Source organism: Phlebotomus papatasi, chromosome 4 (genome assembly GCF_024763615.1).
Source record: "Phlebotomus papatasi isolate M1 chromosome 4, Ppap_2.1, whole genome shotgun sequence".
Taxonomy (NCBI): Eukaryota; Metazoa; Arthropoda; class Insecta; order Diptera; family Psychodidae; genus Phlebotomus; species Phlebotomus papatasi.
Window position 1 is genome coordinate 472,396 of NC_077225.1, and position 16,391 is coordinate 488,786.

At 38.0% G+C, this 16,391-nt stretch overlaps 2 protein-coding genes across 2 annotated transcripts; one reads left to right on the top strand and one right to left on the bottom strand.

Annotated features, from left to right (window-relative positions):
- Window positions 1-1,120: 1,120 nt before the first annotated feature.
- LOC129808440 (uncharacterized) lies at window positions 1,121-1,561 on the bottom strand. The gene is made up of 2 exons (XM_055858215.1): window positions 1,478-1,561; window positions 1,121-1,419 (listed from the first exon to the last, which is right to left on the bottom strand). Exons 1-2 carry the CDS (start codon window positions 1,521-1,523, stop codon window positions 1,121-1,123), a joined length of 345 nt encoding a protein of 114 aa, XP_055714190.1. The 5' UTR covers window positions 1,524-1,561.
- A 999-nt stretch (window positions 1,562-2,560) lies between these two features.
- Window positions 2,561-9,658, top strand: LOC129808441 (uncharacterized). Its single transcript, XM_055858216.1, has 5 exons — window positions 2,561-2,631; window positions 2,708-3,663; window positions 3,934-5,975; window positions 6,104-7,921; window positions 9,512-9,658. Exons 1-5 carry the CDS (start codon window positions 2,561-2,563, stop codon window positions 9,656-9,658), a joined length of 5,034 nt encoding a protein of 1,677 aa, XP_055714191.1.
- Window positions 9,659-16,391: the final 6,733 nt, after the last annotated feature.

Sequence of the window (16,391 nt, forward strand, 5' to 3'; positions counted from 1 at the left end):
GCATTAAACAATTTAATAATAAGGAAATTCAATTATTTAAAAACTAAAAAGTGTTAAAAAAATGCAATTTATATGAGTAATGCTAAAATCTTAATATAGTAATGTTTAAATACATCTTTATGTAATAATTGAATCACTCTTAAATGTCATGAAAAAAAATGAATGAAAAGTAATTCCTGAAATAAAAATAAATAAATAAATAAATATTGAATTGTAAAAGTGATCTTTTATAAAGAAATTTACGAATATTGTTCTCTGAAAGCTCTGTACAACAACTCTTAGATTAAAAATTTCCTAAACCAAGAATTCACATTCCAAAATCCTTTCCAAGGACAATTTATAAAAATTATGTTTCCTCCTTATCCTAACGCACTTTATAATGAAAAAAAATTATCTTCATCTGAGAACTTCATCTGTAATATGGAGGAATTAATCAACATTTTGAGAGGAAACCCATTATAATGTTCCTGCAGTCATCAAGACGAGTCGGAAACCAAACAGCTCCAGAATCAGCATTAATTTCTATTATTGTAAAATTTTATAATTGTAACCTACACAAAGAATTGTTAATTTTCACAATATTATTGATAAAATTTAAAGGGTTCTATTACATTCAATGAATTTATAAAATTTAAAATTTCGCTGCTACGTCAACAGATTATGAAATAATCATTATTATCTCCGTAGCATCGATTAAGGGTGGAGGAGTTAAGTCAAGTCATATCATGTTCAATCATGTTTGTATGATCACCACTGAATTCTTATTTTTTGTACACCCTAATAATTCCATTTTGTATTTAAAATCTTGAAGACTCATTAGAGTTGAGAATAAATTAGAAGAAGTTGACACTTTTATTGCCTTCCGCACTTGGACAAGTTAAAAGGGAGAAATTCAGAGAACCTAATAATGAATCACAAGGAAATAGTGATTTCATTATTTTTACTATTGAATCACAAAGATCTTGAGCAGTGGCTCAAAAGTTATATAAGATGTAAAAACACAATTTTGGATAGAATAAAGTGGACATCGAGAGAAGCAAGAAGTCTTCTTTATTTCTCAACATTCTGATTTCCCCGCTCGGAAATCATAATTGTATGATTCCAAAGGCTGCTAGAGCCCTCATCTCAAAATTGGACATTTCTGTTGCCACCCGGGAGTTTTTTTCGCTTTATTGTATTTGGATTTGAGGGAGTACTCCCATTCTTTGAGGTTCTTTATCCACGCACTGGTACTCTTCTTCGGCTCAATCGTATTAAGTTTACTTGCCAGAATTTTCCATTTTTTTGCATATGCTGCATCATTATTGTCTAGTACTTCCGGATTTTGCTCCACAAAACTAATGAAAATATCGCGCTGGCTGAGTTTGGTACGCTTCTCTCTGGTCTTCAGTCTTTTAGGTTGGTTTTCAGCTTCCTGCTCTGTTTCGTAAAAAAATATTGCATAATTTTAGTTTGCCTGTACTTGGCAATGACTTACCCTCCACATCAAGTGATAGAAACTCATTTTCCTGCATTAGAGCCATTTTAGAGACGAATTAGCACATAAATTCGGAAATATTGATATTAATTCACATTATCTCGCAGCCAAATGTCAGTGCACAAAATTTTTTGCACAACATTTACAATTTCTTAGCGATTTCAATAAAAAAATAATAGCTTGTGATTCAAAATGAAGATTTATAATATTTTATAATCAAAAAACAGTGAAAATTTGCAGAAAATATTATTTCAGTAATTCAGAAATGGCAATAATTTTTTAAATTTAGGAACCCTTCATTATATGAATCAGATGGTCGTCAAAATTTTCACATCCTCTATGCGCCCGTTCTGATCTCTAGCGGTGGACACAGTGAACACACTGATTAATTCGAAACAGAACTTAACAGAGCTTTCAAGTGTCATTTTCCGTGTCTGTGCATAGGTTTTCTGATTAATTAATTAATAAGCCTAATAAATCAGCTGGCTACTGTGCATACCACCCAAAAGGTGATCTTTCGCGACTGCATAAGTTGTTTAACTTAACCCTCATCGAGTGAGGCCCCAAGTGTTTCCCTGAAAGTGTCTTGTGTTGAAGAAAAGTGGAAAATTCTGCAGCGTCGTGCAGTCAGCCCAACGAGCGTGCGCTCTTCCAGGAAAAATTCTGCGCACAAGAACACGGAGGAAAATTTTTATTGATCCTCCTTCGCCAGGATAAACAGGCGTGTGTTCTCTCCATTTCAGGTATCATTACCAAGGATTGTTGGGGAGAATTTGTCTTGGATAATCAGGAGGTTTTTTACGTTTTATTCAGGTATCATTACCAAGGATTGTTGGGGAGAATTTGTCTTGGATAATCAGGAGGTTTTTTACGTTTTATTCAGGTAAATCCTCACCACTTTTATTGATCGCCAGGATAAACAGGCGTGTGTTCTCTCCATTTCAGGTATCATTACCAAGGATTGTTGGGGAGAATTTGTCTTGGATAATCAGGAGGTTTTTTACGTTTTATTCAGGTAAATCCTCACCACTTTTATTGGTCCTGCCGAGCACCGTTGGAGTCAGTGGAACTTCAGCCAGCGACATGCCGCACAAAACGTCATCTCGTGCCTCGTACAAAGGTCAATTGACAACCCTCAAGAGGAACATTGAGAGGTATGAGAATGATCCGCAGCTGTTAACTGAGCCTAACGCTAAATCGGAGCTGAAAACTCAGAGAGTTGGTGGACAGATTCGAAAAAAAGTTCCAAGAAGTGCAGCATTCAATTATTCAAGAGTGCGCCACTGCTGAACAAATTGAAGCTGAGAATTTAGAACTCTTGGCATTTTTGGAAGAATGCATGCAAACTTATGAAAGGATCTCGGTTCTCATAACCACAATTGAGGATTCTAAAGAACATTTGACACCACAATTGGATGGAGATTCCTCTTCCCTCAATAGACTTCTTAGCCTCATGGCAAGTCAGTTGGAGGAGCAAAAACTCCAAAGAACTTCAGAGGAAAGGAAGCTGAAAGAAATTCTGGAAGCTCAGAACAATAATTTCCGTTCTTATTTGGAACAATCCAGACAAGAACTTCTGAATGCTTCACTAGAAAATGAAACAAGTTTTGCGACGCAATCTTCTGCAAAATTGGAGCCAATTAAGGTCCCTGAATTTTCGGGATCTTATGCTTCATGGAGAACATTCCATGATATGTTCATATCCATAGTCGACAGCAATCCATCGTTGACTAAAGCGCAGAAGATGAACTACCTCAAAAATGCTGTCAAGGAAGAGGCTGAGCAACTCATCAGCAAATTCAGCATCTCAGATGACAATTACGCAAGAGCTTGGAATCGTCTCAAAGAGAGGTACGATGACAAACTTTCCATAATGTGCGCGCTGATGGATCAGTTTTTGGACCAGCCGTCAATTACTCAGCCCAATGTTGGAAGTATCAGGCGCATCCAATCTAACACTTCATCAGCAATTGACGCATTGGAAGGGATGAACATTACTCAACGAGATCCATGGCTCATCCATTGGATACTGAGGAAATTTGACAGAGAAACTAAGTGGCTTTGGGCGCAAGAGAATCACGATATCTCCACCACCACATGGGAAGATTTCGACCGGTTCCTGAACAAAAGATGTCGCGCATTAGAGCACACAGGACCCTCTGAGGACACTCCTGAACCAGGTCCGAGTAAGTCACAAAAACCTCAGTTTCCACCCAAAAAGAAAGCATCTACACTGGTATCAGGGATTCAAACCAATTGTTCTTATTGTAAAGAATCTCCCCATAAATTGTATCGGTGCAAACTTTTTTTGAGTCACACATGGAAAAAAAGATTGGAAGTAGTTCGTCAGCTAAATATTTGCCAAAATTGTCTTTCTGATTCTCATCCTATTGATCAGTGTAGTTACCCATTTTGTAAAACTTGTAATAAGTCTCACAATAAGTTGTTGCACGAAGCATTCAAGCCTTCAGCATCTTCCGGTGATTCTGACCAATCAGGATCTGCCCTTTGCGTTACAACTCAAAATTCGATCCCAGACACTGTCGCCGCCATGTCCAGTCAGTTGGCTTTGAATCCCACGATTCATTCTGCGGATAAGTTAACTTCCTCCACAACACCCACGTGTTTAACTACTAACGGGGGAGTTCACTCCAACGTGCTTTTTGCCACTGCTGTGGTAACGGTGTTAGGTCAAAACAATCAGAAACATTTCTGTCGAGTTCTTTTGGATCCAGCTTCACAGGTTAATATCATTAGCACCAATTTGTGCCAACTGTTGAAGCTCCCATGTAAGATTTCTCGTTTTTCCATCAATGGAGTAAATGACAGCACACAATTGTGCAAACAAGAGACTCAAGTCAAACTTGAATATGAGATTAACAATATTCTCATGAGCCAGTCTCTTGACTGTCTAGTCATGCCACGTGTGACTACAGACCACCCCAATTGGGAGGTCAATGATGCCAAGATCAAGATCCCATCTCATCTTAAGTTAGCAGATCCCCATTGGAACCACTGCCAACGTATAGATCTTTTGATAGGTGGGGCAAATTCTTGGGATTATTTCGGTGTCGACAAGTATGAATTGGGAGAGGGCCAACCGCGTCTGCTCAATAGCGTTTTCGGATGGTTAGTAGTAGGTCCTTGTTTTAAGGTCTCACCACCTCAATCCGTCTCTTGCAACGTCACCACCTTAGCTTCACTCGATAAAACCATGAAACAGTTCTGGGAAATCGAAGATATCCCCAAAGAGGACGTCAAATCGTTTGAGAAAGCTGAGGCGGAGAAATCCTTTGACACAACTGTCACTCGAACTAATGAAGGGAGATATCAAGTTCAACTTCCTCTCAATGAGAACATTCAGGTCTTACATTCCAATCGAAATCAAGCATTGCGTCAATTTTCGCACCTTGAACGCCGACTTGATAAGAACTTGACTCTCAAAGAATTATACTTAACTGTATTTCGTGAGTATTTACAGTTGGGAATTATTGAACGGGTCCCTGCAAACCAATTGTTTGCTCCTTCAATACCAAAATATTACATGCCACATCACTGCGTGATTAGGGAAAATGCGTTGTCCACCAAAGTTAGACCAGTATTTAATGCAAGTTCCGTCACAGCGTCAGGTGTGAGTCTCAATGACTGCTTGCATGTGGGACCTATCGTTCAGCCCCTTCTGATTTCAATCCTTTGGAGATTTAGGATGCATAAATATGCATTAACCTGCGACTTTGTTAAAATGTATTTGCAGGTTGAGCTTCACCCTTCCCATAGAGACCTGCAAAGATTCGTGATCAGACTCGACAATGAAATCGAAGATTTTCGATTTACACGGGTTTGTTTCGGGCTTGCCAGCTCTCCATTTTTGGCAACTAGGGTTCTCATGCAGTTGGCAGAAGACGAAGGTAATCGATACCCAGCTGCAGCTAAATTCATTCGCGAGAATACCTATGTTGATGACTGTTTGTTGTCAGCACCCACCGTTGATGAGGTTTTGAAAATTAAAGAAGAATTGAAGTCCCTATTTCTCTTGGCAGGCATGGAATTGTCCAAATTTCAATCCAACAGCTCTGCTGTGATGGAATCGGAGGTTTCCTCTTCTACTAATGAGGAAGTCAATTTGAGTTTCGAAACCAAAACCCTTGGAATTGTTTGGCTACCAAGTCAAGACTGTTTTCAGTTTCGTGTTTCCAATTTGGCTGATCAAGCTCTCCCAACTAAACACCACATTCTATCCACTATTGCGCGTATTTATGACCCATGTGGCTTTGTTGGTCCCATTCTGACCAGAGCAAAATTAATAATGCAAGCAACATGGATTGAAGAGCTTGACTGGAGGGACGAAGTATCCCAGAGTGTGAGGGAAAGGTGGCGGGAATTCATTTCTGATCTGCCAAACATTGAAGAACTGAAAATCCCACGGTGGTATTCCAAATTTGACCGGGTGGTTGGCAGAGAACTCCATGCGTTCTCGGATGCCAGTGGGTCGCGTATGGTGCGGTGGTTTTTCTCGTAACAATCAACAAGTTAGGAGAAAGATTTTCTAGACTTGTTTCGTCAAAGTCTCGAATCTCTCCACTTGACAAAAAGAAAAATTCCATGCCTAAACTCACTATCCCAAAGGCTGAGCTTTGTGCTGCAGTTTTGGCTGTGGATCTCATGATCTCAATTTCACAGTCACTGGCAATTGAGAATTGCAATTTCTGGACTGATTCAGCTGTAGTTTTGTGTCAGATCCATCAACCCAAAATCATTTTGTCACATTCAAAAACCCACCAATGGAATTATGTGTCAACGCATGAGAACCCGGCAGACCTCATCTCGCGAGGCACAAGCGCCAAAGATTTATTATCGAGCGACTTATGGTGGTCTGGACCCAAGTGGTTGTGCCTTAAGAGGGAAAACTGGCCCCCAGTGTTCTCTATTTCGTCATTTCACATGCGTTCTCCTCAAGCGTTATGCTTTGTGGAAAGTTCCATTCCCAAAGGGGGAGAAACAGAAACACAAAAATTTCGTTCAATTTACGAACATTTAGTTTGTCGTATTGGAACATTCACGCGTATTGTCCGGACGCTTGCGTGGTGCATCAGAGCTTCTGATTTCTTCAAGTCTCATCGACGTGTAACACGATCTCTTAAGATAGCGCAACAATCACCACTAACAGTTAGTGAAATTTGCAAGGCTGAGACTTTGCTCATCAAATGGGCACAGCACGAGGAAATGCCTGAAGTGGTAAATGCAGTGGCTAAAAACACCCTCGACTCTAACAACAAATTGAAATACATCAGAAAACTCCGTCCATTTCTGGATTCTGATGGGGTATTGAGGGTGGGGGGACGACTTCATTATTCTAATGAACCCTACGATGTCAGGCATCCCAAAATTTTGCCAAATGCAAAAATTTCCCATCTCATTGCCGTTAGAGAGCATATCACTCTGATGCACGCAGGTCCGCAACTTGTCCTTTCCCATTTACGCCAAAAATACTGGCCAATTCGTGGTCGAAACCTGGTCCGAAGAGTTTTCCGTGAATGCGTTGTTTGCAAAATAGTCAAACCTCCGTCTTGCGAACAGCTCATGGGGGAGCTTCCCGCATGTAGAGTATCTCATATCCGACCCTTTGTGGCCACTGGGGTGGACTTCACGGGCCACATAATGATTAGACGTTTGCCCAGAGGCAAGTCCTTGGAAAAAGCGTACGTAGTAGTATTCGTATGCATGAGTGTAAAGGCCGTACACTTAGAATTGGTGACATCATTGTCAACAGAGTCATTTATTGCGGCACTGAGAAGGTTCGTAGCCCGTCGCGGAATTCCCAATCAAATGTTCAGCGATAATGGGACAAATTTTGTTGGCTCAGATAACGAGCTAAAGACCCTGCTCAGTCACCATGCATCCCAAGAACGAATTACAAATTTTGCTTCATCCTTGTCCATTCAGTGGCATTTCAATGCCCCTGCTACTCCTTCTCATGGAGGATTATGGGAATCCGCCGTTCGTTCTTTCAAACACCACTTTCGTCGCACGGTCGGGCAAGCTCTGCTTACTTATGAGGAGATGGTAACGGTCTTGGCTGAAATTGAGGCCATTTTGAACAGTCGGCCTCTCGTAAGTATTTCCGAAGACAGTGAAGATCCTGTCATTTTGACACCAGGCAATTTCTTAATTGGAATTCCTCCTTTACAACTGCCTGATCCTTCTGTAGGCCATTTGGCCATGAATAAATTGAGTAGATGGCAATTATGCCAACGCATCCAGCAATATTTTGCTGCTCGCTGGAAGAAAGAATACCTTTCAACACTGCAAATCCGCAGCAAGTGGGATAAAAGGCACAAAAATTTAAAAGTTGGAAACGTTGTGCTTTTAATTGAAACCGATAGTGCCACAACTCATTGGCCACTTGGTGTTGTGAGGGAAGTTCATCCGGGGGTTGACGGATTGGTAAGGGTGGCTACAGTGAAAACTGCCAAGGGTGAATATAAAAGGCTCATTACTAAACTAGTCCCTTTACTTTCGGAATTAAAGGATGATTGAATCCATTTATTATTGTGAGAACTTATTCTAGTTCTAAGTTTAGCTTTGCAAACATGAATTAAATATTGTAAATTCAATTAAGTTCAATATTTGCAGTCGCTCAAGAGGGGGAGTATGTTCACGCGAAAAAGACATATCCTAAATTTGTCCATGGAAACTTCCACCCATGATTATTTATTGGGTGACTCGTCTAATATGTCAATTGATTTTTTCCCCTATCCATAACGGACTTTTTTTTCCTCTTTTCTTTTTTCCTTTGTGCAAGTTCAAATGATTGTGTGTAATTTTCGTTCTGCCACAAATTTCTTTAAGTTATTGAATAAAATAAACAAAAGGTGATCTTTCGCGACTGCATAAGTTGTTTAACTTAACCCTCATCGAGTGAGGCCCCAAGTGTTTCCCTGAAAGTGTCTTGTGTTGAAGAAAAGTGGAAAATTCTGCAGCCTCGTGCAGCCAGCCCAACGAGCGTGCGCTCTTCCAGGAAAAATTCTGCGCACAAGAACACGGAGGAAAATTTTTATTGATCCTCCTTCGCCAGGATAAACAGGCGTGTGTTCTCTCCATTTCAGGTATCATTACCAAGGATTGTTAGGGAGAATTTGTCTTGGATAATCAGGAGGTTTTTTACGTTTTATTCAGGTAAATCCTCACCAGCGCCCATTCTGGATATAATTCCATTGTGCTCAGAATCTTCCTTGTCTTTATCAAAGGTTGTGGCCAAAAGTTCGCGGTGAATTTGAATAAATTGGGATTCATAATCTTTAATTCTGTTCAAAATGGTTTGAATCCCATCATAATCGATTTCTTGATTTCCCGATGCAATTTCAGCAGAGAGATCTTCCAAACGCTTGATATACCCCTTAATGGAGCTTCTTTTCTCAGCTAATGGCATTGCAAAAGTTTAAAAGGGAGCACAACTGAAGGAAATGGTGTGGAAGGGAATCGAATTTAGAACAATAGAGAGAAAAATTACTCACCCCCGGTGCTTTCAACAACGTAGCCTGTCGCTGAGGCTCGGTTGGACCAACGATGGGGGCGCTCACCTGAATAAAACTTAGGGGTTAAATTTGTCCAGCTTATCCGGCTCGAAGGACCAACGATGGGGGCGCTCACCTGAATAAAAATTAGGGGTTAAATTTGTCCAGCTTATTCGGCTTGGAGGACAGAACGCGGTGAGTCCCTGGAGTTTGTGCTGGTTGATGGGTGGGGATCCTCAAAGGATTTTTGTCCTTTCACCTCCTTGTTCACTCGATATCGTTCCCCAAATGTCCAATGCACACAGTATGTGGGGAAATGGAATTCAAAAAAAGGGTGTTCTTCACTGGGTGATAAACGACTTTTATTCACCATAAAACTCCACTTCTACTTCACAATTTCACAAAATTAAAAAGTATTGAACAATGTGTTGAATTTAGGGTATGCGATTTACTTGATGAGTTTCCCGCAATGGTTACTAAGAGACTAAATGATTGAGGTGCAAAATTGCCTCTCGGAGAGGTCGAAGCATACGAGGAATCTGCTGACTCGCGTCTCTTGCCACACGCGGCGGCTGGACACATGATCCTCATGCCCGTGTGCAGAGGCGGATTCCTCATGGATAGGAATAATGCGTCAACACCCACTTTACGAGTTTTCCAGGAATAGAGGATGCCTTTGTTTGCTTAAGCCAACAAATGCATCCCCTTTTTGGTCACTCATATCTCGCCCATCGTGATCTTACGAACACCTGCCTAATGGCTTAAGATGTTACTTTGTCTCTGGGCTATAAATTTCATAAGGATAATTGGATAGAAAACTCTCGCGGCGCTAGACATGATCTATCATGTCTCTTCTTGATATTTCACAAAAGAACCAGCGCGATCATGAATATTTGATAACCGAGTTGTGATGCACAAAATGCGTCACAACAATCTATTGACAGAAGATGAAAATCATTGTTTCAAAATTATGGAGTATATATCATCTTTTGTGACACTGAAATTTTTGTCATTTCATCGTTTTATTTTTACTAGTGTAGGCCACACTTAGGACTACAATTTTACTGAATATTGCGAGGAAAAAAACAATAACACTCGAAATTGTGAAGGTTTTATTTAGTTGGCTGAATGCTCATTTTTCATTTGAACCTCGATATCGAGTTTAAAAAACAATCTGAGAGAAAAGTTGTACATGGTCGAAAATGTAGCTGATTAAATTCTCTATCAAACCCACAAAACAGATTGTTAGGGACAGTCCTAGTTTTCGAGATATTTTTGATCAAATTTGCTATAAAGTTTGATTTTTCCATTTTTTCTGAGATATTTGAGACTACAGCGCCCGTGGTGTCAGTTGTACGAACTTCATCTGTTCAGAGGATTTATCGGGCATGTAAAGGAGATCAAATTATTCCCTATTGAGATATAAATCGGTTAAGCAGAATCGGAGATATAGGCACCCAAGTATCAAGAAACGGAAAAAACGGTTTTCCTTAAATACCAGACGCAAAATCCAAATGAAATCAAAATGATAAGTATTTTCGTAAATCATTTGACCCTAGCAATAGAAAAAATAGCATGAGAACCCAGGGACAAAAGAAAAGTTCAAAATTGTATTGTATTGTATTGTATTTATTCTTCCATTATCATTGACAATATTTGGCCTTGTTCAACCTTTCATACCTTGCGGCCATCGCCGTCTTAGTGTTGGTTACCAACCTCCAGGGTGAAAACGATGAGAAACCCCTTCACAGGTTGTATATTGTCAGGTTTACACTTTTACATTTTTGTATTGAATCCTGAGCTTGTCCATGAGTGCCTAAGTCAATGATAAGAATAAAGGCCTAGCTATACTAGCTGTTGGCCATAAGAATGCAGCAAGATATCACAACATACATAGAAACGAAGACCGTAAATGAAGTACTGTAATTAATGTAATGTAATGTAATTTTTCTTTTTTTTTGATAATCAAGAGTAATTCATATTAGTAGTAATAATCTAGCAGCGTACTGTTGTGACGTCACCTGTGTTATCCAGCAGAGTACTGTTTTGTGACGTCACGGTGCAGTAATGCTGGTCGATGGGCTACTTTCAGGCCAAGCTCCGCCCCCCTTACCCAACTCCCGCGCCCCACCACCCACTTCTTATTGTTGGTTAAGGGTTCCTATTGGCTATCCAGCAGAGTACTGTTGATTCTTATTGGCTATCCAGCAGAGTACTGTTGGTAATACTCACTTTTCATTGGCTATCCAGCAGAGTACTGTTGATTCTTATTGGCTATCCAGCAGAGTACTGTTGGTAATACTCACTTTTCATTGGCTATCCAGCAGAGTACTGTTGATTCTTATTGGCTATCCAACAGAGTACTGTTAGTAATACTCACTTTTCATTGGCTATCCAGCAGAGTACTGTTAGTAGTAGTAAGGTCCCCGCAGACTCCTGTTTTGTGGGCGTGGCTTTCCATCGAGCACGAGACTGTTTGGTGCCGCCCACGTCGATAACTCTGGTGGGTGGGCTACCTGTAGGCCGGTTCTCCCGCCCCTCGCTCCTCCTCTTCTACATTTTGGTTAATAATTTTAACTGAATATGCCCGTGGAATGCTGTTTATAAATGATTTTCATTGGCTGGGCCCGCAGAGACCTGTTTGTGGGCGTGGCCTCCTGAGTACTCTTTTGGGGGGAATTGAATTTCATTGGCTGGGCCCGCAGAGACCTGTTTTGTGGGCGTGGCCTCCTGAGTATTCTTTTGGGGGGAATAGAATTTCATTGGCTGGGCCCGCAGAGTACTGTTTTGTGGGTGTGACTTCCTGAGTACTCTTTTTTGGGAAATGAATTTCATTGGTTGAGCCCGCAGAGTACTGTTTATGATTACTTTTTATTGGATGTCGCGCACAATACTGTTTTCTTGAATATTAACGGTTTTTTTGATGGCCATATTGCTTTTGAGCTAACGCTTTTTCATGTCCATTTTTATATATTTGAATTAACGGCAATTACTTGGGTGGATTCTTACTCATGTAATTTTTTTTCTCCCTATGCATTTGTGTGTGAAAAGATCTGCCGTCCATGGGAATTGATCACGGGACCTCTCAGTTGCGAGTCCAGTACCTTATTTATTACACCAATCGTGGCATGATAGAATCTATCCAGAGGTCTTTCCTATGCAGTAAGCGAGATTTTTTGTATTCTTTGTCATATGCACTGTCCATGTGAGGAAAAATGCAATGTAATATGACACCTTTTCGCGCGCTCGCTACCATATGGTAATGAGTGTGGCTATCGCTGAGCATGAAAATTTGATTCCTTGAGACGGGAAAATTGTCTTGTGTGTGCGATGCAGTTTTTTTAATTGATAAGTGGAATTTCGCAATATCTTGAAAATATTATATCATTCAATTCTTCAGAAGAATTACAAGTTGTAGTTTTTTTTTGCTGTTAATGAATGAAATTTTAGGTAAGATTCTTCATTATCTTTTTCCTCCATGCAATGTCCAAGTGTGCCAAAAATGCAAATGCAACAAATGCAATATGAGACCTTTTCGCGCGCTCGAGACCATATGGGAGAGACTTTTGCTATCATTCTCCACGCGAGAATTTGATTCCTTCAGATGAATAAAGCTATATGGAAAAAATGTCTTGCAGTGGGCAAGATATGTATTAAATTGAGTGGAATTTCACAATATTAATTAATTTTACTAACGATAAGGAGTATCAATGATTTTTCATTGGTTATTGAGCACATTGATGTTAATGACGTCATGCCATTTAAGACATTTTCACTGTATATTGATCAATAGATACTGAAACGTCATGTACTTCTGAGCTCGTATATTTCAATATTGTTTGCAATATTTGACTTTTTTCTTTAAATTGTAGCATAAATTACCGAAAAATGTCATACTTTTCCACTTACATGATTGTATCTGGCATCATTCGTATCTCTTGTTGATATGTTCAAATGATTTTTATGCAATTTGACTAATAAAATGTTTTTCATACAGCGATTTCAGATTAGAAGTGATAAATTTTGTGAAATTTATTGAATTTCTGCTCATTTAAGATGACGATTGTCATAAAATTTCAAGAATCTCTGTTTCAGATCACCAATTTTCAAAAAACAAACTGTTGATAAAAGATGTTGCTATGCTTTTTTATACACTTGTGTGGGATTATTCGAAATTTGCTCATCAATATCATGCATAAAATAAGAGAATTGAAAGATGAATGAAAAAAAATATCAGTGAGTGCAAAATTTCATGTCTTGTGTATGAATCATTTAACTCTCTTGATCGCAAGTGGGGGGAGGTATGGAAAAAGTGTTAGATTTCTCATTGCAAATTTTGGTGTTTTTCGCTATCAATGATTGAGATTTTAGTGGAGATTCTTCATAATCTTTTTTTCACTGCACTGTCCAAGTGTGAATAAATTCAAATGCAATATGAAACCTTTTCGCGCACTCGAGACAATATGGGAGAGACTACTGGTATCATTCTTTGCGCGAGAATTTATTCCTTGAGATGAATGAAGCAACATGGAAAAAAATTCTTGCATACTGCGTAAGGTACCAGTAATTATCAAATTGACTGGAATTTCGCAATACTCACTAATTTTACTGGAGATAAGAACTATCAATAATTTTACATTAGTTATTGAACAGATTGATGTTGATGCCGTCATGCACTTTAAACCATTTTCATTGGATATTGGCCAATAGATACTGAAACGTCATTGAGTTCAGATTTGAATTTAAACAGTTTTTTTATTTTAAAGAATGCAAGTTTTGAGCTTGTGTATTTCAATATTGTTTGCAATATTTGACTTTTTCCTTTAAACTGTAACATAAATTACCGAAAAATATCATACTTCTCCACTTACATGATTGTAACTCATATCATTCACATGACTTGATGATATGATCAAACGATCAATTTTATGCAATTTGTCTAAAAAATATTTTTCATTCAGTTATTTCAGATAAGAAATGATAAATTTCGTGAAAAATTATTAAATTTCGGCTTATTGCAGATGATGACGACCATGAAATTTTATGAATCTCTATGTCATATCCGCAATTTTCAAAAAAAAAACAAAACAAACTGATTATCAAAGATGTTGCTATGCATTTCTATACAATTGTGGGATTATTCGAAATATGATCCCTTGTATCATGCATAAAATAACAGAATTAAAAGATGAATGAAAAAAAATGTCAATGAATCCAAAATTTCGTGTCTTGTGTATGTAACAACTCATTTAACTTTCTTGATCGCAAGCGAAGAAAGTATGGGAAAAGCGTTAAATTTCTCATAACTTTGTATTATAATGTTCTTTTCTCTGACATTAGAGAATTTTTACAACATTACAGAACAAAATTTTTCAAAGTGAATTATTGATTTGTATTTTCTCTTATTATAATTTAACAAAATGAAAAATATCTTTAAATATATGTACAATATTTACCTAAGAATCTGACAATGTGGAGAAAAGACAGTAGAATGAAATAAAATAGGAACCAACTTTTCATATAAATTGATTTTTATGGTGAAATTTTGAATACAATTCAATAATTCGGTACCTGGGATGGTGAATTAACTTTTGCATATTTCATTGATGGCTCATTATCAAATTTATGTGTATATATGTGGGACATATCACAAAATAGAAGATGAAATACTTTTTAAGCAAAACTGCTTTAGGAAAAGAAACTACAATACTCAAACATAATATTTTTCATTAGAGTGAAAATTATCACTCATTGAGTAAAATGACTTGAATTTTGGGCTATTTTTGTCCCTGTCCCTCGTAGGGGTAAAAAATGCACCGAATCAGAATCTCTTGGACTTTCCATGATTAGATGTAAGACATTTAATTGATGTCGTTTATCGGTTAAATTTTTATTGTTGATTTTATGTCCGGAAAAAGTGTCTCGTCATTAAAGGATTAATCCTATCAGTATTTGCTAAATTTAGTTTAATTCTTGTCGGCTCAATCAGACATGTCGATATTTTTCGTGATACATGGAAGAAAACATAATTGATGCCTTAAGAGAAATTGAATCACTATGGGAAAGAGTATGATTTTTATACGGAAATAAAAAAAAAATGTCTATGCCACTCTCATTTAAAATCACCTGCGATAAAAAAAATTATGTTTGTCAAGATTTTACAATCAACATAAACAGGAATGAGTGGAATTACATAAAAAATGAATCAATTTACTTCATACTCTTTTCATAAGTTACCCGAGAATATGCTGAAGAATATTTCTCAGCTATTAGCCTTCGATAAAAAAATGCTTGCAAAATTTTTCCAGTTGCTGTAATACATGTGTAAAAAAATGAATCAATTTACATCAAATTTTTCTCATAGACTAAAAGTGAAAAGTTAGTATACATATGTCTCAATTTTTCTATGCAGATAGAAATTTTACACTTTTCGCATCATCATTTTCTATCGATTGTATCTAAAAAAAAAAAACCTTTTGAAGTATTTAAACGCTTGGACAAATGCAGATGCAATTAGTATCAGTCTTTTGATATTACAAAGTAAACATTTAAGTGGAATAAGAATGGAAAACAGGGAATTCCTTGCCAGATTAATTGCGGCTGAAAAATCGGAGACTGAGCTTATTGGACTCGTACTGGAGGATAAGACAACACCCCAACTCATCACAATTCTCCGTGCATGTGAGATCCCAGCGTTGCAGTGGGAGATTATACTGAGGCTCCAGCAAGCACCCCCGCTATCATTGGAGGAAAAGATGCAGATAGTCAGTTTCATCTTATCTTGTTCCAATACTGAAGTGAGGATTCTTGCTCCACTGGGTCAAATCTTATTTGGCACCACAGAAAACAGTCATGACCAAGTATGCGATGCCGAGAGGACACTTCTGTGCAAGATATGCTGGTCTGCAACAGTGGAATACATTTTTTTGCCGTGCAATCATGTGGTAGCCTGCGAAAGCTGCGCAATCAGAGTACGAGGAATATGTCCCCTGTGTCAACCCTCTCATTCTCGGGCCCATGCTAAGAGAATTTATTTCGGCTAGCTCTTAAGGTAAGACAATTTCTGTTTTTATATTACTGTTCACTAAATGATTATTCTTGATAAGTTTTATGAGATTTTTTTTAATTCCAGACGATAACCAAAATTAATTGAGGATGCAACATGACTGTGGAGCAATCAGTGGAGGAGTCCATGTAGGATTGATCACAAAATTAAAATCTCTAATGAAATTGAAATATTTTAAAGTTATATAATAAGAAATGTTATTAAATAAATTGTTAATTTAGTATATTCTATTTTCTTCATTATTTTGCTTCTTCAATATATTTTTTGCTGTAAGTGTTCTTAAAATGGATGGAAAATGTGTCGTTGGTAATGAAAGGTTTTTTCAACAATTGGT